Below are 22,735 nucleotides of genomic sequence, written 5' to 3' on the forward strand. Positions count from 1 at the left end.
AAACTGGCAAGCTAAAAGAGGACATCAGGCGGTTAAGGCACCTAATGAAAAGATGGCAGATGAGCATGCAGTTCACAAATGTGTGATAATTTATAAATTGGGAGCGGTAGGTTAAATTAGCCGCCACAAAAGCTCGTGCATATGTACATTTGGGGCAATATAGTAGAATAGGAGAAGTGGAAAAAATGCCAGACTCAGATACCAGTAAGGTCCATACAGTGTTTGATGCTCATTAATTTGGAAATGGTAAAGTAGACCTACCACAAACTGTGCACAAGTAGGACTTGTGGAGCAAGTTAATATAATAGCTCAGCTTGGTACTGGCCTGCGATGTGTATGCAGTTCTGAGACAGTATTAGCAAGGGTTGATTTAACACAGGTGTACCAGTACACCATAATGAGTATGTAATTATGTATAAGAACCGTCCAATGGCAAAGGATAGTGGGAGTTGAAAAAAGGACTGAGTGTGTCTTGCCCAAACTCCATCAGCACAGGTGGTGGCATATTGGGATGCCTACAGGAAATTGCAGTGGCATAACATGGTTACGGATCAAAACACCACAAAAAAGAATTTAGGATGCGCTGGTTCACCTTAAAAGGGGTTGTGCGCAATGACGGACAAGGGGTGTGATACAATGAAATGACGGAATCAGTGGTTAGGGCAGCAAGCTAGATAGTTGATGAGGAGGATCAGAAAGAGGCGGACGCTGTACAGACATTTTCACTATATAGTTTATTTAATGTAAAATAAGACCTGTCTTTCCCTATGGCTACGGAGTATTCCCTACTTATTTTACTAAGGTGCTCGTCAGTTAATGGGAATGTCCAAACCAAGTCTGTCCACTGTCCAAATCTAACCTATCGGACCCTACAACTAATATAACTGACTAAGGCCAGGAGAATGACCCCCTTCTCACAGCTTTCTTGATTCTATTGTTCCACTCAGTAGACCACTCGTAAACAATCTCAGGTTATCCTCTGGATTAAGTTCTGCAGTTCTTTTTTGGGATTGGTATTTCCCCTCCCTCTTTCTTGCAGATTGTCATAGGTCTCTTCAGATTCTTTCTCTCTCACTATTGTAGGGGTTGAGAGCCTCCTGTATATTGCTCTCCTCTCGAATATTTTGGTTGCTCAACTTCCAATTATAATCCACCTCTTCCCAGGGTGCAGGTTCATGTATGAGATTTACGTGTATGAGGCTTATTTTCCTGAGATCGCGGGTCCTTATTACCCAAGTGTCTTTCTCCAGTGTGCTCTCTTTCTTATCGTCCGGATATTGGTTAATCTTTCCCTTTCCCCAAGGTAACAAGTTTCCAACTTTGTTTCTCTCCCCTAAAGGTTTTTGTGTCTCTCCCGATATCATTAACACAGTTCTGGTTTATCATATTATTTTCACATTATTACTGGGGCGAGTTTCATTTCACTTGTAACGAGTCCCTCTTGACCTAATGGTATTCCCATTCCCCATATTACCTTCAATTATTAGGGGCAACAGCTCTGGTACTTGTAGGAAGCTGGACTCTCTCTTGCTTTCTTCGTAGGTCTGCGGCTTACTTTCGGCAGCATCTCTCTCCTTGGCGTCCCACTCCTGCCTTCTGGATAGCAATAGTGCTGGGACTCGGATCTGGAGTTCCTTCTTCCGACTTTGTTGTACGGGTAGGCTGCCCACCACGACTGCTTTGTGATCACGCCACAAACAAATCCTCTGTTCCACCATATTTGGATTTCCTCTGCCTTCATACGCCAGCTCTGCAGCATTTCTTGTTCTGCGTCAGAGCTGCTCTGGTTTACGCAGGCTCAATGCTCTGAGACAGCCTTGACTCCTTCCGCTCTGCTACATATAGGGGGCATCCCCTGGTTCTCTCAGCCTCTCGCTCTCTCAGCTTTCTTCCGTTTCTCGCTGATTCTTGAGCATATAATCCCTTTTCAGTATCCTTGGAACACTCCATTGGAGACTTTGATTTAAAGGGATAGCATTGGTTTCGTGTCACTGAAACTGATAACCTTCTTATGTATTACAAAAGTCAAAATAAGCCAGATCTTGGAGGGCAACAAGGAGTTCCTCAAGGGAATGGGAGTCCTTGTTCACAAAGGGGGGATCTATCCCACTTGCCCCAACCCCCAATGGAGGGTGTTGTGGAGCGGGCTCACCTCCCTAACCTCACAGCTGGGGGTGGGAGGGCTCGGACTTGGGGAAAAGGGATGAATTCCCTCAATTCTTGCACACTGAATATTAATGAATATGCGAAATATCAGGAATGGTACAGCCCGTGGTACAGACTCCACAGCTTCCCAGCTAGTTTTGCACTTTTAAATTACATATATACAGACATAAAAGGACCGCCAGACAGTTATTTAACAAAAACAGGACGCTCAACCAGCTCACAGGGCATGATGTTGTTCGGTACGATGTGGCCTCTTTAAATAGAAAATATTAAATATATTAAATGGCTGATATGGCTAGCCAGCTGCCTAATAGAGCATAGTGATTACATTACCTAGCAGTTCCATGAAAAGGGCACAAGCGCGGCTATTCAATGGGCAGTCCACCACTGTAGGATCAACAGTTAAAGTGGATGAGATGGATGACACAAACAGTTATTTGTTGGGTGAGAGATAGTGTCCTGAAGAAGAGGTAGTATGAGACTAGAAATGGCTGCCCCAATGGGCCAGCATGAGCTTTTGGATATTTAACATTAAAATGAAATGGTTTATGAAGTATGAAATAGAGGACTTGAGCATTTAAATATGCGGTGCAAGAGTGTTTCTGAATTAGCCTGCCAGAGAAGTGTGGGCCAACATGAAATGTGTAGCCCGGATCGTAGCCTGTCTGTGCAGTGCAAATTGAGATGGCGTACTGAACGTACCAGCACAATAATGAGTTGGTGGCCTGAACGGGCCAGTGCAAAATGAGATGGAAGCATGGACGGTATTGCAAAGCTGGTGCCTTCTTGAGTCAAGGACTATGCTGGATTCCAAAGTACGTTTTCGGTTAAGTAGTTACAAATATTTAACCAGTTCCAGATAAATAAAAAAAGACATAGGTACATGCAACCACTGGTAACTGTCCCCCACATTCAAATCACCATATTCTATACACTCATGACATCATTAATTTAACATTCTGCGCTCAGTCATAGAAGAGGGGCAATAAGCAGAAAAGTAATATAATAAATGTCTCTTGACTATCGGGTTGTAAGAGGTGAAGACCTCCTCCTTCGAATTTCTGTAGGCCTCTATGGCCGCCAAATAAGTGCGGCATGTGTCCACCTGCACGCCTGAGAGAGCCAGATGAGCAAGGAAGGAGAGCACATCATCCAACGTTCACGGATCTCCTTATAGTCCGCCCAATGACAGAACCAAGTCCACTTACTCTTATACTGGCTCCTGGTAGCTTTGCTCCTAGCACCCTGAATGATCTCTAAGTTAGCCTCAGAGAGGCTGAGGTGCTTCAGCGTGACCTGCTCAGGAACCACGCTGTGAGGGCTAATTTCTGTGGCGCTGGGTGGATGACCCTGCCCCCCTCCTGTGCCAGAAGATGAGCTGGACCCGTCAGAAAGGTGAATGGGTGGCCTGTCCGAGAGGCTGAGAAGCTCTGAGAACCACGGTCTCGCCGGCCACCACAGAGCTATCAGAATGATGCTGAGGTGACAAGATTCCTGTATCTTGCAGATCACCCTGTGGACCAGGGGTGTGGGCAGGAAGGCATATGCCGTTCCACTGAATCTGGAATGCATCCCCCAGAGAGCCGGGCCTGCCAGGACACAAACTGCAGGCAATTCTTGTTGTCCCAGGAGGCAAAAAGGTCCACCTGAGGATGCACCCACCTACTGAAGATCTTTAGCAGCACAGGGTCGTTCAATTGCCACTCGTATTTGTTCGCTCCCAGTCTGTTGAGCCTGTAGGCCTCCAAGTTGGACTTACCCGGATGGTGGACGGCAGTGAGGTAGATTTTGTTCTCCAGGACCCATTCCTACCAGCTGACAGCTATGCTGCACAGTGGAGGGTACCAGGTACCTCCCTGCTTGTTGACATAGTACATGCTGGTGGAGTTGTCCGTTTGGATGAGGATGACCTTGCCCCTAATGAGCGGGAGCAAAGCTCTGAGCGCTAGCCAGATGGTCTTCAGTGCTAGCCAGTTGATGTGGGACTCCTGTCAGTTCCAGACATCATGGACACTGTTGCTGCCCAGAGTAGAGTAGCCTTCTAGCCCTCGAGAGAGGAGTGCATAGTGATGGTGACCTGTGGGGCCGTTTGACAGTAGGGCTTGCCCGTCCGCAGGTTGCATTCCTTGGACCACCATGTGAGGTCCTAGTGGAGAGAAAAAGGGATGTTGACGAGCTCCGCTTGGGAGCCCCGCACCTGATTCCATGCTGCTGCGAAGTGCAGCTGTAATCTCCTCATCCTGAATCTCGTGTGGGGTACGGCCAGCAGGACCGCCGCCAGTAGACCTAACAGATGCTGGTACCACCAGGCCAATGCCACTTCTCGGGTGCAGAAGTGAGTAGTGGCCCTCTTGATAACCGTGATCTTGTCCTCCGAGGGGAAACCCCTCTCTGAGCCTGTGTCCCAGATGAGACCGGCAAAGTTAGTCTCTGCGTATGCTGCAGCTTAGAGTACTTGAGGTTGAGCGAAAAAGACAGGTCGTGGTGTGCGCTCATAAAGGCGGAGGAAGTGTGGTCAACCGCCTCCGGGGATTTCGCCCTGACGAGTTAGTTGCCCTGGTACTGGTATAGATGGTGGCCCTGAGGAGGGCTGTCACTGCATTCATGAGTCTGGTAAAGAGCCCGGTAGCCGAAATTGAGGCAGAAGGGTAGCACCTAGTATTGGAAATGGCAGCCCACGATCCTGAACCGCAGGAAGGAACAATGCAGCTGGGATTTGTAGACAGGTGTCCTTCAGATTCAGGGAGCACATCCTATCTCCCCCTGCACAATGTCTCCGCTATGAGTGTTGGCGTAACCATCTTGAATTTTTGAAGAGGGAGGGAGAGGTTGAGGGTGAAAAGGTCCAACACAACTCTCAGGCCAGCCTGGTGGTTCTTCTGTATGGCAGAAATGCTGGAGTAGAAGCCCAAGCCCCGCTGGGAGGCTGGTACCTCTTCCACTGCCCGGCTCTCGACGAGCGACCAAATCTCTGCCAACAGAGTTGCTGTCCCAATCTGTGGGAGTGGAGAAGGGAGGAGAGGAAGGGATCGGTAAGCGGTACCCTGTAGATACTAGAGACGATCCAGGGGTCCGCAAACGTCTGATGCCAGAACTGTGCGTGAAGGGCAAGCCTGTCCCCCAACCGAGACATGTGGACCCGAAGAGACGAGTCATGCCTTCTTTCCCTCTGAGGCTATTGCAGAGGAGGGGGACTGAAAAAAGCCCTTACCCACCCCCTTTGTTGTTTACGCCTGTGTTGACTCGGTGAACGTTCCAGGCTGCCTGGACCTCCGCTCTTGGTTAGCCAAGGAACCCTCCAAACGTTTGCCTCTTGTCGAAGCGCTGATGTGACTGGGTGTACACCTTGGGCGTGGCCTTCATGAGGATAAAGAATTTGCAGTTTTACCCAGCTCCTCATCGGTGGTGGAGTGAAAGAGGTTGCCACCGTCCAATGAAAGGTCCAATATGCGTTCATGGACGTCCGGGTTGAATGTAGTAGCCTCATGTTCGTGGCGATGCCTCTGGCCCTGCCAGAGGTGTCGATGTGGGCAATGGTGGACTCTAAGATGTCTTGCGCCACCATTTTAGCCTCTGCCAGTTCCGTCTTGAAGAGTGACTGGCTCTGCACTGGAAGTTCTGGAAGGAAGTCGGTTCTTTCTCTCCAAATCCTCTGGTTAACTGCTGCCAGCATGGCAACCGTGTTGGCTTGACAAAGATGCAGCCAAGCGTTGTAATAAAGCTTCTTCCCGTACGCCTCCAAGATCTTATCCTCCTTGCCTAGCAGCGCTGGGGACGAGGTGGCCGAGGACGACTGAGGCTTTGAGTAGAGTGACGCCACAGCAATCTCCTAAGAGTGTGGTTGAGGGTGGGTTGACAACAAGTGTGTATCACCTCCATTTGCCTATATTTCGCATCCAGACATCAATTTCCCAGCTGGTCAGAGTGGGGTTTGAGCCAGCCCTTTTTGGCCAAGGCAACTATGTCCTTCTGCATCGGAATCCCCGTCCTAGCCGTGGGGCGTAGGGTGATGACTTCTGCAAGTACTCCTGCCTCTGGTTGTTCAACTTCTGGTTGCAGAAGGCCCAAGTACTCTGCCAGGCCTGCAAGTCATTCGTGGAATACCTTGGCTGATGATGGTGTGTCCGGGTCTTCTTCCTCGTCTGTGTCCACCTGCAAGTCTGGCTGATCTGGCATGAGTGGAGGGGTGCTGGGCGGCAAGGGCTGAAGTGTGAAGACCGGAGCCGAACGGCTTGAACTGTGGGAGGCAGGAGAGCCAGAATCGAAGGAGCCAGCGGGGGCTGTGGCGCTGCAGGCATAGGAGGAATTACTATGGGCGTGGACGACATGGCCGGAGGGAGCAGGTCCCTGATAACATCCCTGAGGATGGCCCCCATCTGATGAGATCTCATGAGTGTGAGGAACTTATCAAAGATCCTGTCCTCGCCGTATAGCGGGCGGCTGCTGGGGCAGTTCCGTGTTCTGTCTAGCTGGCTGGAAAGGGAACCTGCCCTGCGATGCTGATGGATAAGCTGTAGGCCACGTACCTGGTTGACACCAGTCCCACCTGTAACTTGTTCTCCCACCTGCTCCTTTCCTCTGGCGGTATCGGACGATCGGCCATCTTTTGTCGCACATCGGCCATTTTGTCAAACTGTGCGCCACATGCCGAAGTTGTGGTGCTTGGCTTGCTGGGCCCAGGCCTCCTCCAGGACTCTTGACGGTGGAGCATGAGACCTACCCTGCACCTCAGGCCGAGGCCTGGTAGGCGTGTTGCCGGTAGTGCTGCGTGTAGGCGCCCCCTCGGCCATGTTGCCGGTACAAGAGCGTAGCCCCTCGGGTGTACACCCAGTAAAAGAACCTTGTGCTCCCTCATCACTGCTTCTGGAAGGATCTACTGACCCCTCGGCCTGGTGGCTGGTAGCTGAAGCAGCCTCAGACCCTGTGCTGGCCTGAGAACCTGAAAGGTTCCTCCCACTCTGTGGCGTTTTCTTGGTAACGAGTCATCCTTGTGAGGTGCACTGGAAAAGGGTGGCCCTCCCTTGGGCCTTGACTTATGTCTGATTAAGTCCTTTAAGTCCTCTGGAGGCGACTGGTTGAAGAGCTCCCTCCACCCAGCTAGTCTGTTCTTCAAAGCATGCAAAGAAAGTGCGTTGCACACGGTGCAACCCTCCCATCTTCGGTCGAGGCCAAGGCGGCAGAGGCAAAGAGCGTGGGGATCTGATGTAGGGAAGAGCCCCTCGCAGGCTGGACACCTGCTCAAGCCCACTGAAGTCGACACGTGCCGGGGAGGAGTGTGGCGCCAGAGGACCGCATAGCGGATTGATAAAAGACAAAAAAAGATAGAAGAAAGTATCCGTGAAAGAGCGCGTGGTATTGCATTGCCAAAGCCAAACACAGGTGCGCTGGTGAAATCGGCACATTCCTGTCAATTCTGAAAAGGGGACTGAGGAGTGGCGCCGGTGGGCGGAATCAGGAGAGCGCATGCTCCCAGGGCCGCACCTCTAAATTTAAAGGGGAAGAAGGTTTCTTTCTTGTGAAAAAGGTTCTGTCTCCCGTCCCTAGCGAGGAATGCCCATGCAGTATGGAGGAAAGGGGACGGGATTTAAGAGTAAGGGGTGCTGTGAGACACAGAAAATCAGGTATACGCCCTGAATACACCTGCACTCACATGGTGTCCTCCCCTGGATCAGTGCTTTCCTTTCCAAAAAGTGCATGGATATATTATTTATTTTTTCTACCCAGTACACTGAATGAAAAACCTTGGACGTTTCAAAGGCAATTATTCACACATACACACACTCAGTTAAATTATAAAATGGCTCTTATATGGCCTCTTTATTCACCTATAAAACATGCATAAATTAATAAATGCAACAAGAATAAACATAGTTTAGATAGAATACTTCACCGTTGGCGCAGCAGCAAAGCACATCATTATCTCGCCAAGACATCCCTAGAAATCTCCACACCTGGTAGGGAGAGAGGTATTCACAACTGGATGCAAAAGCGATGCGTCCACCCATTTCACAGAAGCTTTCTCTGTCTGGCCGTGTGGATGCCTTTCAGTTTTAAGCCATCCGCAACTGAGCGATGGCATTTTCCAAGTTTCAACCTGCTGCCAATTCCCATGAGCCCGTGGACGATGTGGCCCGTGGCAATCATAAGAGGCAAACACTCTAACTTCACTTTCTCGAGAAAGCAGCAAAAATAACCACATCGTTATCAGGATCCAGTGTGCACCGGCTCAGCCTTTGCGTGCATCTTCTCTCCAACGTGTCCTTGGAGCAATGCAAAATAACATAAGCAATATGCAGCGCTGAAAACAGATTTGCCAGTGGAATTATACAAACCACAAACTTTCACTGCAGCAAGAAGAAAATGTGCAGATTTCACTGAGGAATAAAATGTCTATTGCTGCTCTGGGTGAACCCAGAATGCATTTCACACAAACTCCATGTTTTAGTCAAAGACATTACAATTCAATAAGCATTACAATGAGCATGAAATTGAACAGAACCAGTGAAGGCGCCCTCCAGGCTACCCACTCTCTCCACCCAGAACGAATGTTGAGCACAGCCACCTAACATAGGGTTGAAGAAAATGGTACACGTGCAGTTCCCAACTCATCCAGGGAATACAAGACAACAGGTAAGAGCCCACTCCCTCTTATATCAATTGGCAGGTTGCTACACTACGCACCCTGCAATAATTATACCATATAGCAGGTTGACTTACTGCAGAGCCCACAACCCAACTTTTAACTTTTAAAACTACCGCAGCCACTACTAATAGCAGGCAGAACTTCACATAACGAGCTCACTATACAGTTTACAATTTATTATTTATTCTGTATAATATCCTACTCTAATTGGAAGACACAACATGAACCACAACCATTGGCCACCCACCTGCATACACCTGGAATAAACCACCACTCGACCTGAAAATGCGCATCACCTTTGCCACTAGAATGCAGCTGAGTCCCCCGAAAAATATTCAGTCCAGCTGTGCAAATAATATCGCATACCCTCCAGACAGCCTATACATAACAGTGCATACCCTCCAGACAGCCTATCTCAGCACCCATCCCTTAGTCAGATCTCCATGGGTCGCTAGCAGCGACTTTGCTTCCTCTTCCTAAATTCATCTGGCTAAAATGAACACACACATTCACATTGCTTATTTATGTCAATTTGAACAGTGCCAGAAACAATCTTCAATTAAATGATCAGTTTTTCTAGCATGGCAGCTAGATGGAACAATGAGCAGCCACTGTGAATATATAATTACTGGTGGGTAGGGTTCACTGGTATGGTGAGCTGGACCAGCCCGCCACAAATTGGGGCAAAGAAAGGGCAACCCGCCACACAGGCCTGTTGTCATAAAGTGGGTGTCACAAAGGACAGATTGGTGTGTGTAGCCACAACAAAATATTACGTTATTGTGGAACGGCCCATACAATGGCAATGCAAGGAAAGGTCAGCACATGCTGCATGCTGGATGAATTAATAATAAAATATAAGTGGTAAAGAATGATCCAGCGAGAGACCAAAACATCTATTCTGAGAAGAATGAAAAAAACGCATCCAGCAAGAGGGCACTGGGATACCTGGGGCTAGAACAAATGAAGAAACATGGCCATAGTTCTTTCATCCTATGACATCTTTCAGAAAGACAAGGGTAGTTTGCGCAATTGCCCTTCACCATGGTTATAGACCGTTCAAAGGGGATTCATTTGGGGGAAAGGGACACCAATTTCTCGCCACACAAATAGTACATTTGCACACTATCCTCTGTTTAATGATTCACTTATTTTCTGGGAATCATGATAGATGCAGTTCTTTTTTGAAAAGCAGAAAACACATTTATTCAGAAATCATTACCTTCATCCACTACTGAACTTCTTTTCAGCAGCTCTTGGAATGCTCAGGATATTAGAGCAATATGTATATTAGTTTGAGTAAAACTACCATCCCAGCATGCTAAAAGAAGTTGCTTTAAAAACAGGATTAAATAAAAGGTGAATCTGATAACATGTGGCTGGTTGGAAACTACGATTTGTCCGCGGAGCATGGGCAAATCTGAGCAGGCTCACTGACAAAGTTGGCTTTGCACTGTATGTAAATGTAATGCAGTTTTATTGGCCATTATAGTTTGTCTAATCTGCTGCTTGTGGATTATACTTAGGTTAGCCTGCTTGCTGAATTGTGAGGTGTCTGAATTTGCATGATGTTTAATAATGGAAAATGCACCACTGAAATGTAGATGTTTTCAGGCATTTTGTTATGCACAGCTCCCGATTTCAGGTGTGAGATGTTCAGCCGGTGCAGTCATTTTCCTTTGTCACTAGACTTTGGGGTGCTTGTAGTCCATCATTAGTAATAGCAACTACGTACCAAATTCCAAATATATCCTGCGTGTTATGGGGGATACATGCGATCCTACTTGTATTTCCATAGTGAATGTTTGTGTCATGCAGGTCACCTTCCTTTGATCCTAGTTTTTTTAGTCAACAGCACTGTAGTATTGTTTTTCATTCAAGAAGCATTGGACTACAAGTCCTAGCATGCAAAGGGCCCTTGATTAAAAATACAAGACCAGAGGATTAGTTGTGTCAACGAATACTGAGATGAGAGCAGTTGGAAACGACTCCATGTTCCACAACTTGGGGGATTAATATTTTGAAGATACATCTCAAAAAGAAACCCAAAGGGATAAAGTGCACAAAACGACAATATACGATTAGCTTCTGTGTATTAACCCTCTCTGTGAATTGGTGATGGATCCTAGAATTGAGTTTCTTACTGTTGTAACCCTTTTCAGTCACTTGATGAATGCCCCATAGTTCCCCATGCATGAAAGAAGTATGTGCACTTGCATTCAACCTGGGGTGTCAAAGGAGAGTTGCTTATGGCTTAAATTCCGGGAACATCTAAAGGGCATTTGGCTGACTCTAACAGAGCACCTTCTGCCACCAGGACTAAGAGTGATGTAAACACCCGGCGCATTCTCACAGCGGTTCCCCAAGCTTTGGTGGCTCTACACCCCTTCTGCTAGGTTAGGAGATAACAGGTCCCACAGTTAGATGACTCACTTCTGCCTATTCTCTTTGTGATGGTTTTATTTTCCTACTAGGAGGCCCTGCAATGTGCTGGCCTCAAGTTATTGAAATAATTGTAGCTTATCCCACGCACCTTAAACATAGAAAAAAGTAATAGGCTAAAAATTCAAACACAAAGTACGGATACATCAAATGCAAAAATCCCCCACCTACATATTATTATACATACACTTAAAAAAGACAGATCAATAAGGTTGGGCATTGCTGGTTTACTTTATCCCTCCAAGATGTGAACAGAATATAATAATCACTTTTATAATCACTTGTAAATGCTTACCCCTGCCTCAATACCGTGGTCAGTTTTAAAGATTGTGCTGATGTTTTCAGCAAATGCAAGCTGTTAGATATTTCTGGTCAAATAACTTGACTTCAGAAGTTGGTCTTACGCACTCATTGGTTCCCTGAACCAGATGGGGGGAAAGTATATGTTTGCAAGTACCAAAAGATACGTTGATGTTTCACACAACATTATCAGACCTAGGCGAGCTTATCATTGTGTTTTACAATAATGACTGAGTTTTGTACAAATATCGGTTAAGGCAACTTTTGGTCTGCAGATCAGGAAAAGGAAAAAGAGGGCAAGTCCACAGCAGGGCATCTGCTCCACTGTTGCCTAGCACGGAGCAAGGGGTTTCTGAACCTGGCAGTTGCTGCCAGTCCAGAATCTCTGGCAACGTCAGCGCTGGCCCTGCCAAGCATTTTCCACTCATGTTAGCAGAGCTTAGTAGAACCTGGTGAAGAGGGTTCCAGTGCTGGGCACAGGTCAGAAACAGAAAAACACACTGAGTAAACTATGCCACTGGTTGCTGCTGCAGCACATTTGCCGGATATCCTGTTCAAAGGGTAGACACATGAGCATCCAGCAAGCAAATGGTTTGCTGGCTACTTATCACATTCAAAAGAACCGGTCAAGAGTCACTGCAAAATCTGTCTAGTTTTTGGAATAATTTTACATTCCATTCTCTGTCTCCAGGTGATAATGTTCCTAAAAAAGGGTTTTTTAAGGCCACAATATCAAACCTTCTTTAGCGGCATATAGAGACAGAATGCACAAAGCTGACATACTTGAATATTTTTTTGTACACATTGCTAAATGATTTCTTTCTGCACGTGAACAAGCCAACAGCAAACCATAAATCACGAACAACATTATTTTATAAAAAAGCCTGTTAGATTTATTTTTTTGTTTAAACGACCATCGCACAAAGGGTTCAAACAGACCTCTTGATACTCGGGAGTCCTTGTAAGGGCCTATGTAGAAAAGCCAGTTTTAGGAGTCTGAGTCGTTTTTCACCATAAACAAATACGGCGTTAACGTACAGCCTGATTAAGTTCTTTGCAAACTCTACATACATTTCGAATACAGCTGCACATACTCCTGCTTTTGACATCTAATATTCCCATATGTACTTTGATGTACTACATACAACCAATTGTTAATTCCTAATTTTTTCATCTGGACCAGCTACTGAAGATAACACTGATTACCACAATCTAAGGACAATCAATTCATTATGTTTGATGTATGTCAGATGGGCCAAAGAGAATTCTAGCACATGGCTTTATCATTCTCATGCTAAAGTTAAACGTCCACTTAAAATGCTGATTTGTACTTGCGCTAAAGAACGAGACATGATAAACTTTGCTACTAAGTCTATTTTTAGAACACTGGTCGACTGATGCAAAAAAAACTAATTTTAAAATGAGTTTCCTCATTGTACAACTGTTAGGTGCTATTTATTGTTTAAATTTAATAAGCAAAATACGATGGAAATCCTAGGAACGAAATTTGGGATCGCAACCATTTTGACACTATGTGGACTGTGTGGTACTGGGAATATTGAAACTGCCAAACATCTTATGTGCCACTGTGAGAGTCTCAATCACCTGCATCATAAGTATTTGAAGAGATATAATAACACCAGCACAACGGAAAATATTGCTGTGATATGGCAAATGTTGGTAGAAGGTAATGATGTGAATCTCAGAAAATATTGATGTGATATGGCAAATGTTGGTAGAAGGTAATGATGTGAATCTCAGAAAATATTGATGTGATATGGCAAATGTTGGTAGAAGGTAATGATGTGAATCTCAGAAAATATTGATGTGATATGGCAAATGTTGTTAGAAGGTAATGATGTGAATCTCAGAAAATATTGCTGTGATATGGCAAATGTTGTTAGAATGTAATGATGTGAATCTCAGAAAATATTGCTGTGATATGGCAAATGTTGTTAGAAGGTAATGATGTGAATCTCAGAAAATATTGATGTGATATGGCAAATGTTGTTAGAAGGTAATGATGTGAATCTCAGAAAATATTGCTGTGATATGGCAAATGTTGTTAGAAGGTAATGATGTGAATCTCAGAAAATATTGCTGTGATATGGCAAATGTTGTTAGAAGGTAATGATGTGAATCTCAGAAAATATTGATGTGATATGGCAAATGTTGTTAGAAGGTAATGATGTGAATCTTATTTGCCATATGATGAAATTTTATGAGCTAATTTTAACGATTTTAGAAGAATTGTTTTTTGGTATTATGGTTTTATAAATGGCATCTTTTATGTGATTTTATTTAGTGATGTACATATGTTTTTAAGAATTGTCGGTTTGTAATATTTAAAGCCACTTGTTGGCTAAATGCATATTAAACAAATCAATCATTCAAAAAAGGTAGCAGGCGCTCCTCTCCAGAAGGAACATGGCATGATAACCTGTTCTTACATGAGAGTTTGTAGCACACGCTTTTTGCTCACTGTACCTTTCACAGATGGGAAATATCCATTTGCATATCAGTCTTTGTTGCGCCCACATGGGCCGTCCAGCACTGAAATGCCATGGCAATTCCTCTCTGAACAAGAGTACCAACAGCAACCCCATACACGTGTTTCAGACTTGTTGGGCCTCATCAGTGAGGTGAAGCTGTGCCACTGAGCATCATGAGCAGGGAGTCCACATCTGGTTGCTCCCAGGTAACTTAGGGTGACAAACCCCAAGTTCCTTACAAATATTTCAAAAAAGGTAGCAGGCGCTGCTCTCCAGAAAGTACATGGCATGATAACCCGTTCTGAGATGAGAGTTTGCAGCACACGCCTTTTGCTCACTGTACCTTTCCCAGAGGGAAATAACCATTTGCATATCAGTCTGTGTCCCGTCCACATGGGCTGTCCAGCATGTTCTTTCTGGAGAAGAGCGCCTGCTACCTTTTTTGAAATAACACTGAAAGACCACATATTATCTAGAATAATGGAGTAAAAGAAAATGGCGAGTTCCTCTTCGCACTAGTTTTCAATTTGAGTCTTGAGAGCGATGCAGTGAATTCCACATTACTTACTAATACTGAAGAGAAGCAATGCCTTCATGCAGAGGAATTCTTCCGTAGTAATTTGGAGCCATCCAAACTCCTGGGAGAGATGGCGTAGCCTCACACACTGGCTGTACATTCTAGATTTGTGCATCCGGTACCTAAAAATGATAAAAATTACATTTTTTAATTTCTTTGCAAGTCTGTGTTTGTTTGCTAAATAGATTTTTTAATACACTAAAGCAAAAACAGAGCTAATATGTTATATGAAATGTATAGAAATGTACTGAATGGTCAACAGCCCAGCTTCATACATGGCACCTAGTTGTAAGTGTAAGAATCTGCAAGAGGGTTTATATTAAAATACCATTATGGGCAGAGGGAGGGGGGTTTGCTTTGGCCTATAATTTGGTGGCAGGTCATTATACCACAACAATGAAACCTCCAGAGGTCTATAAGGCCACAACAATGAAACCTCCTGAGGTCTATAAGGTTATTAGCAAATATTGGTAGTAGCAATACATGTTTCGTAGTTTTGGTGGATTGGTACACATTTTACTCTAATAGTGAGTAAAGTAAATAGAGAAACTGAGTTAGCAAAGTAAATGTGGCTTTATTTTGTAGTGTTTAAATGACAAGGGCATTGACATAAGAGAAGTATTATAATTGCAAACTTGATTAAACTGGAGTAGATTTAACATCTGTATGTATTAAGCCTCATGTAAATGTACACAGCTTATCTATAAGAAAGTGAAAGCATATTGCCAAGTTTTAACATCCTTTCTGGTGTGTTGATTAGGATGTTCCTGCAGGAAAAAAGTCCTCCCAGAAAGCAAGTGTCTTATTGAAAGAAACCTTCCCTGGAAAATGCATTGTGGTTTCCTGATCTTTTTTTGAAGTCATAATCTTCAGAATGCAGTCAATATTAGCAGTTATATACTGCAGTCTGCACATTCTGATTGGTTGAGAGGGCAATAACGATCTCCATGAGCTAATAACCCTGAATAAAAATTAAACAGTAAAAATAGAGAGTTAAAAACACAATATATATTGAAAGAACAAGTAAATAGTAAAAGTAAAGTAATTTTAAAAGAAGTAAGAATAAAAGTTACTCACCGTAGTGACTACCTTTCGCCTAGTCCATAGTCCCCTTTCCTCCATATTATTGGGACATTCCGTCCATCGGGACTGAGTACTTTTGAAGCATCAAAAATAATGTGCTGTCCTTTTATTTTGACGTGGGGCCACTGCATGTGACCGTATCCCCGCCTTCCTGAGCTCCGCCTTGCGCATCACTGTTCAGTCCTTTTCTATCGCTAAAGTCGAAGGACCATTAGAAAAATAGAGGATACATATTAGAGTGGACGGCGGGCGGGCCTATGGAGGAAATGGGACTATGGACAAGGAGTAAGGTAGTCACTACAGTGAGTAACTTTGTTATACTCCTACGTCCCATCTCCTTTTCTCCATACCTTTGGGAGATTCCAAGCTCTGACCAAAGAAACGGGTGGATGGAAACTGCCCTTACTGGAACAGGCTCTTAAGAAGTGCCTGGGCAAACTAGGCATCAGCCGGGAGCTCAGGTCAAGACAAAAGTGTCTGCAAAAAGCTGAAGGAGAAGCCCACTTAGCTGCCTTGGCTATGGACGCTCAAGGGACATATTTCTAGAAGGCAACAGCATCTGCTTTGCCACAGACCAAATGTGCATGAACACCCCTTGAGGGCTGCAGGCCTTGAATTGTGTAAGCCTCTGAGATGCATGAAGCAATACAGTGTAAGATGGACGCTTTTGAAGCATGTTTCGCATCTGGGTCACCAAAGGTAACAGAGTTGTGAAGAACTTCTTGTTCTGTCGAGGTAAAACCTCAGAGCTCGTCTGACGTCTAGATTATATAGAACCCTCTCTGCATCCGAGACCGGATTCGGAAAGAAAACCGGTAAGGATATTGATTGATGTGGAACTCAGACAATCTTTGGAAGGAAAGAAGGATGAGTGTGAAGCACAACCTTATCCTTGTGGAAAGTCAGGAACGGATGTTCGACAGAGAGAGCTTGAAGCTCACTTATTCTTCTCGCAGATGTTACCACAATCAAGAAGGCCACTTGACAATAAAGGAACTTGAGCTCAGTAGTGGACATAGGTTCAAATGGCTTGTGACACAAAGCGGTGAGGACCATGTTCAGATCCCATTTTCGGGTGAGGAGGCCTGACCGGCGGAAAGAGGTGAAGAAGAACTGCAAAGTGCCTCTTGATTACTGGTTTTGCCAGTGAAAAGGAGCAACTGTCTGCAGACAGATAAGCTGCAAAGGTTAACAGATATGTTCCGCAGGATAGGACATGAATGCCAGAGGCTGCAAGGTCTGATATAAAAGATAAGACACAGTCAATAGAAGCCTGTCGAGGATCAAGCTGTTTAACTGGACACCAATGACAAAAACAAAGCCATTTACTTTTGTACTGAGCCCTCGTAGAAGGCTTACGTGCCGCCTGAATTATTCGCCTATTATCCCCTGAAAGATTAAACTGAGTTAAGGACCTGAACTCAGATACCAGGGCACCGAGCTGAAGGGTTGTGGAGAGTGGTGCCACACCTGGTGATTGCTCTGGTGAAGGTGGTCGGGAATCTGTTGCAACCTGATCAGGTCGCGTATTGATAGGTGCTGAAGCTCTGAAATGCAGAACCTGGCTGGCCACCAAGGGGCTATGAAGAGGAAAGTGTAGTTGGAGGCACTCCTGAGTTTCCAGAGCGACCAATTAATCAAAGGCAGGAAGACCCAAGGAATCTCAAGAGCATCTCTCAAGGAAGATGCTCAGAGACCGTCCCAGGAAGCATAGAGTGGTAGTTTCCTGTTTGTTGGAGTCGCAAAGAGGTCCACCGTTGGAGAATCCCTTTGCTGGAAAGGTTTGGTAAGAACATGGCTGTTCATTTCCCATTTGTAATTCACCGCAGACTGGTGGCTCAGGGAATCTGCCGCAACATTGATCTGGCCCGGAATGTGCACAGCCTGTAGCCAGACATTGTGTTGGACTGCCCAATTCCAAATCTGGATAGCTAGATCTAACAAGGGGAGGAGCCCTGGTGCCCCCTTGCTTGTTGATATAGAACATAGCTACAGAATGGTTCGTGCAAATTCGCACCACTTTGTTGATGACAGGAGGCTGGAAAGCTTTCAATGCCAGAAAGATTGACAGGAGTTCTAGGTACTTGATATGAGACATTCTGTCCAAGGGTGTCCACAGATCGTACACCTCGAGGTGCCCCAGCATCGCTCCGCGCCCTAAGAGGGAGGAGTCTGCTATAACCGTAATTTGTGGGCAGGGCTCCGGAAGGAGGTTCCCACTGAAAGGTTGCTGGCGGTTGACCACCAATGAAGATCCACCATCAAGGAGGATGGTATCGGAATCATTTTGGTGTCTGGGTCCACAGCTCAGGACCAACAGCGCTACATGTGTGCGCCTCATTTTCCATTCTCGCAAGAGGTAGGGCTAACACGCAAGAAGCCATCAGGCCCAAGAGTCTCTGGAACCACCAGGCTGTTATGTGGCAGGAATTCAGAAAAAAATGTCACGTGTCCTATAAATCTGCAATTCTGTCCTCCGTCAGGAACACTCTGGCACTGACAGTATCCCAACGGAAACCCAGAAAAATCAGGTCTTGAGCAACCATCATAGACTATTTCCGTCAGTTCACTGACAGCCCCAGTTGGAACAGGAGCTGGAGGAGTGACTGAGGATTGGCTGTTGCAGCCCGTGGACAAGGACGCCCCAGAAGTCAATTGTCCAAATATGGACAGACATGAACTTCCTGCAGTCTGAGAGGAATGCTGCGATAACCACCATCATCTTTGTGAAGACACGCAGTGCCGAGCCGAGACCAAATGGCGGCACTCGATGCTGGAAGTGTTCTGTTCCCATGGAAAACCAAAAGGTATTTCCGATGTGGGCCCCAGATCAGGATGTGCATGTAAGCATCCTGAAGATCTACCACACTGAGCCAATCGCCCTTCCGGAGAGAGGACCTTACTTGGCTGGGCGTGATCATCTTGATTTTCTCTTGGGGTAGGAAGAGATTGAAGTTGGAGAGGTCGAGGATAGTGCGGATGCCAGCCTGGTTGGGCCTGGGCACTGTAAACAGAGAGGAGTAATAGCCCTCCCTTTGCTCCCCCAAGGGAACAGGTTCCACCGCTCTGAGGTCCAGATGTTTCTGTACCTCAGATCTGAGGGAGGGATACCCAGTCTGCTGAAGAGGAGGGTGAAAGGGTGGGGTTTGAGGGAGGGGCAAGCAGGAGCCCTCCAGGACGACGGACAAAACCCATTGGTCATCTGTGATGGTCTGCCATGCCTCCAGATGATACGATTTATGTCCTCCCACCAGAGTCTCGTGTGATCGATGGAAAACATCAATTGGTTTGTAAGCAGCGAGACCACCTGTTGCCGTAGAGGAGGTTGATGACCAAGAGAAAAACATGGCACTTTGCCTTTGTTGCTTGCGATGAGGTGCACCAAAGGAACTTTCTGCCCGGCGTGCTTGACACTCCAGGAACCCTCTGAAACCTGAGAAGGACCTTGCCTGGGTCTCCGACCTCTGCGTATATGCCGCTTTAACTGGGGGTTTGGCAAGGAACGACAAAGATTTAGCCGTTTGCGTGCTTGCCTTTGTTTAATTGAGCTGTTCATCAGTGGAAGAATGGGACAACTCTTTACCTCCGGAGGGAAGATCAAGTACTTTGTCCTGAACCTCCTTCGAGAACTTTGTAGCATGGAACTACGCTTGGTAGGAGATATTAAATCTAAAAGTGTCTACATGATGGGCTGTGGCCTCCAGCAGTTCCTGAGCCCGAACCCTGGCATCGGATAAGCCCTCTTTAAAATCTTCCAACCTGTCCTTAGGGATACATTCCTGAAATTTGGAAAACTCCTTCCACAGCTTGATATTTGCCGCTGCAAGGATGACTTTGGTATTCGCCTGGTGCAGCTGAAGACCGGAATTGGAAAATACTTTTTTCCCAATGGCGTCAAGAAGTTTGTCCTCTTTGGACAGGACCCGAGAGGCATCTGTAGAGGATGTTCAGGAATGCTTACACTGGAACGTAGCTGCCACCACCACCGTCAATAAGGGCAGTGGACATGCAGTCAAGGGTATGCCTTCTTACGAGTGTAGCTTATAGCGAGATTCAATGTTTCTATTTATTTGCTACCCAGACTGAGGTTTTCCCCAGACCTTACGGGCTTCAGCAAGCACATCCTTTTGAAGGAAGAGGCGTGTGCGCTCCTGTGTTGTAAGAGTTGAGGCTCCTGAAAGAACACCTTCTTGTGGTGCCAGAGGCTCGGGTATTGGAATATCCAGCAACGCCATCATATCTACGACCCAGTCATGAAAGGCTCTGATAGAGCGGTGCAGGTCTTCGCTATCCCGGTCCGCTTGGTCCTCGTCAGTTGTGGCGGGAACAGAGAACTCATCCGCAGCACATGGTACCTCAGACACCGTGGGAGTACTTGTCTGCGTAGCTAGTGTCTTAAGTACTGGTGAAAATGGAGGCAGTGGTGGAGGTGTAGGAGGGGCCCGCCTGGAAGAGGAGGGGGCAGCACTACCGAAACCTGCTGAGGGGTAGTAGGAGCAGGCTGCGGCTTGAGAGGCTTAGGATACATTTCTTTGACTAGATCCTTAAAGTATGCCTTCATCGGGTCGGAGTGCATAAAGGCCTGGCATTTACCAAAGAACGCATCCTCACAACGGCCACGGTAGGCAAGCTGTCACGGAAGTACTGGCACTGTTAACAACGGTTCAAGTGCTTCTGTGGTCCCCATTCCCATAGCGTCCGAAAGGACGCTATGGGAATAGGGACTTACAAATTACAGGTTGTAATCCCGGGGTGTTACCGGAAAGTCAGGCGCCAGTAATTCATTCAGAGTCCAGCGGGAACCCACAGGTAGCACTGGCAGGGTTACCGCCGGACTCAGAAGGAGGCCCACTGTCTTCTTAATGTAAGTCTGTATCTGCATTTTCTTAAATGCGATCTTCCAAACAAAATGTGTAGCTTCAGTAATGGCTAAAGAATCAGCAGAATAGATCATGGACCAAAACTGACCTGTCTTTACATTTTCCAACCTGCTACAAAAAGGGGCATATCCCCATTGGTATTCCTTCACAAGCATGGGGCATCAAGTCAATACATGTCTAACTATTTCAACATGCATATTGCATAGTCGACATTTTCTCTCTTTATACAAAAGCTTCTCCCAAGATCCCATGTATTCATATAGGGGTAAGATGTTAAAACAAAGATATAGGGAAACGTGGTTCAGAGCGGAGTTATTTCATTTGAACAGATAACCTTTAGGTTGAACTATTGGGTGAGATTGTGTCGTGTAAGCTGCATATCTTTTCGTGGCAGCCAGTTTTGTTATACAATTATTTCAGTCCCAAGTCTTGGTTTTCTGTTTCAATTCAACAAGAATGATTTTTAAATTTAATTCAGTTGGAGTGGCTAATTCAATTGTGTCTAAATGTGATTTGTGTCCTAAATCTAGGAGGGCAGAATTCCTGGAAAATTTACAAGGCATGTTTAGTGAACAAAGCTGACATAGAATTGATCTTATTTTTCAAAGATTTGATCTTGAAATAATACTCGGTGCAAGCGATCTTCTCTACAGTTTAGTGAACATGATTTTATTGTTGGTATGCATTGTTCTTATGAGCCCAGAATTCATACAATTGTCTCCCGAGGAAGGGAGTGGGACAGATGATATAACAAAGCAACTTTCATATCTAAAAATAAAAACATGGTATGGGTGCATACACGGAAACAACCCTAGACCGCACCCAGGGCAGTTCCTAGACAATATTACACTAAGGGCGAAAAACCAGAATATCACCCCCTGCCTCATTGCTCCTCTACTGATACAGTGCACTGCACTCTCCAAAATAATATAATCATTGCTTGTGTCAGAAGTGGTGATCAGGGCCAATGTAATCAGCACGGCCCCATAATTCCGGGTGTTAGCTCGATTATTATTTTCACTTTGTATACATTCACTATATGACACCCTAGTGAAGTCGAATTCTGATGATCCCAGATCTTGGGACCAGGGATTTCCACGTTTTGGCCTACCCAGATGATGCAGTTCTTACTGCACGTACACCTAGGGCTCTAAAAAATAATTGATGAATACATTTGATTCATGAACAACTTGGTTCTTAAGTTTCCTACGGAAAAATCTGCTGTTATGGTATGCTGTAGAGGCAAGAAATTATCAAAATGCTCTGTTAAGCAATGGGTGCATTATTCCAAGGGTCTCGAAATTTGACTACATGGGGATCCGTTTTTGCACTGACCAAATGGTAGATGGCCACACTATGAAGCAGGCTCTAAGAATGAAACTGTTAGGACGAGTCACCAGCTTCATGGCTATGCGTACATTTCAAACCCTTAACATGATTCTCCGGGTGCATTGCAAGCAAACAAAAGCAGCCATAAAAATACGGTGCATTGTTATTGGGATTTTGTAATATTGCCAGTCGTAAAGTGATGAAAATGACTTTTTTAAATGTGTTCTTGTAGTTTCTGAAATCAGAGCCTGGTCTAAACTTTTTGGAGGAATTATAAGTTACTTACTGTAGTGACTGCGTACACACCCAGCATTTCAGCCTAAGGTTTTCATCTGCCTTCCATTTGAACGAGGAACTAGTCCTTTCTACATTTTTTGCCGATCCTAAGGACGAAGTACATAGAGTTCTGCACTGCCTGGATGTCTACCTGGACAGGTCCAAGGGCTTCTGCAAATTAGACACCCTGTTTGTCATTTTCGGAGTTGCAAGAGCAGGCTATCAGGCCTCCATATCCCGCAAGATGGTCTCAGCCATCAGAGATGCGTACGAGGGCCAGCACAAGCTGCTTCCGGCAAACATGCACGCCCAGGCAGTCAGGGCCAAGGCAACGGCCATCACATTCCAGCCCCATGTCCCTTGGCAAGTCATAAGCAGGGCGGCCACTTGGCCCACTCCCTCGGCTTTTTGCACGCATTACTGATTGGATGCCAGTTCTAGATCTGATGCGTCTTTCGGACAGGCGGTTCTCAGGAAACTATTTGCTTAGGGAGGGTCTCCTCCCCACTCTGGGGCTACATTCAGTTGTAATCACCCATGCAGTATG

The 22,735-nt window shown here is 45.7% G+C and overlaps 1 protein-coding gene across 1 annotated transcript in view; it reads right to left on the minus strand.

Moving 5' to 3' along the window:
* AR (androgen receptor) overlaps positions 1 to 22,735 on the minus strand; it is a 1,337,360-nt gene that overhangs the window by 310,854 nt on the left and 1,003,771 nt on the right. The window contains exon 6 of the mRNA XM_069612517.1: positions 14,612 to 14,742. Coding sequence (XP_069468618.1) covers positions 14,612 to 14,742 — 131 coding nt within the window. The remainder of the gene's footprint in view (positions 1 to 14,611; positions 14,743 to 22,735) is intronic.

This window comes from Ambystoma mexicanum, chromosome 5p (genome assembly GCF_040938575.1).
Source record: "Ambystoma mexicanum isolate Mex_15411 chromosome 5p, UKY_AmexF1_1, whole genome shotgun sequence".
In the NCBI taxonomy this organism is placed as follows: Eukaryota; Metazoa; Chordata; class Amphibia; order Caudata; family Ambystomatidae; genus Ambystoma; species Ambystoma mexicanum.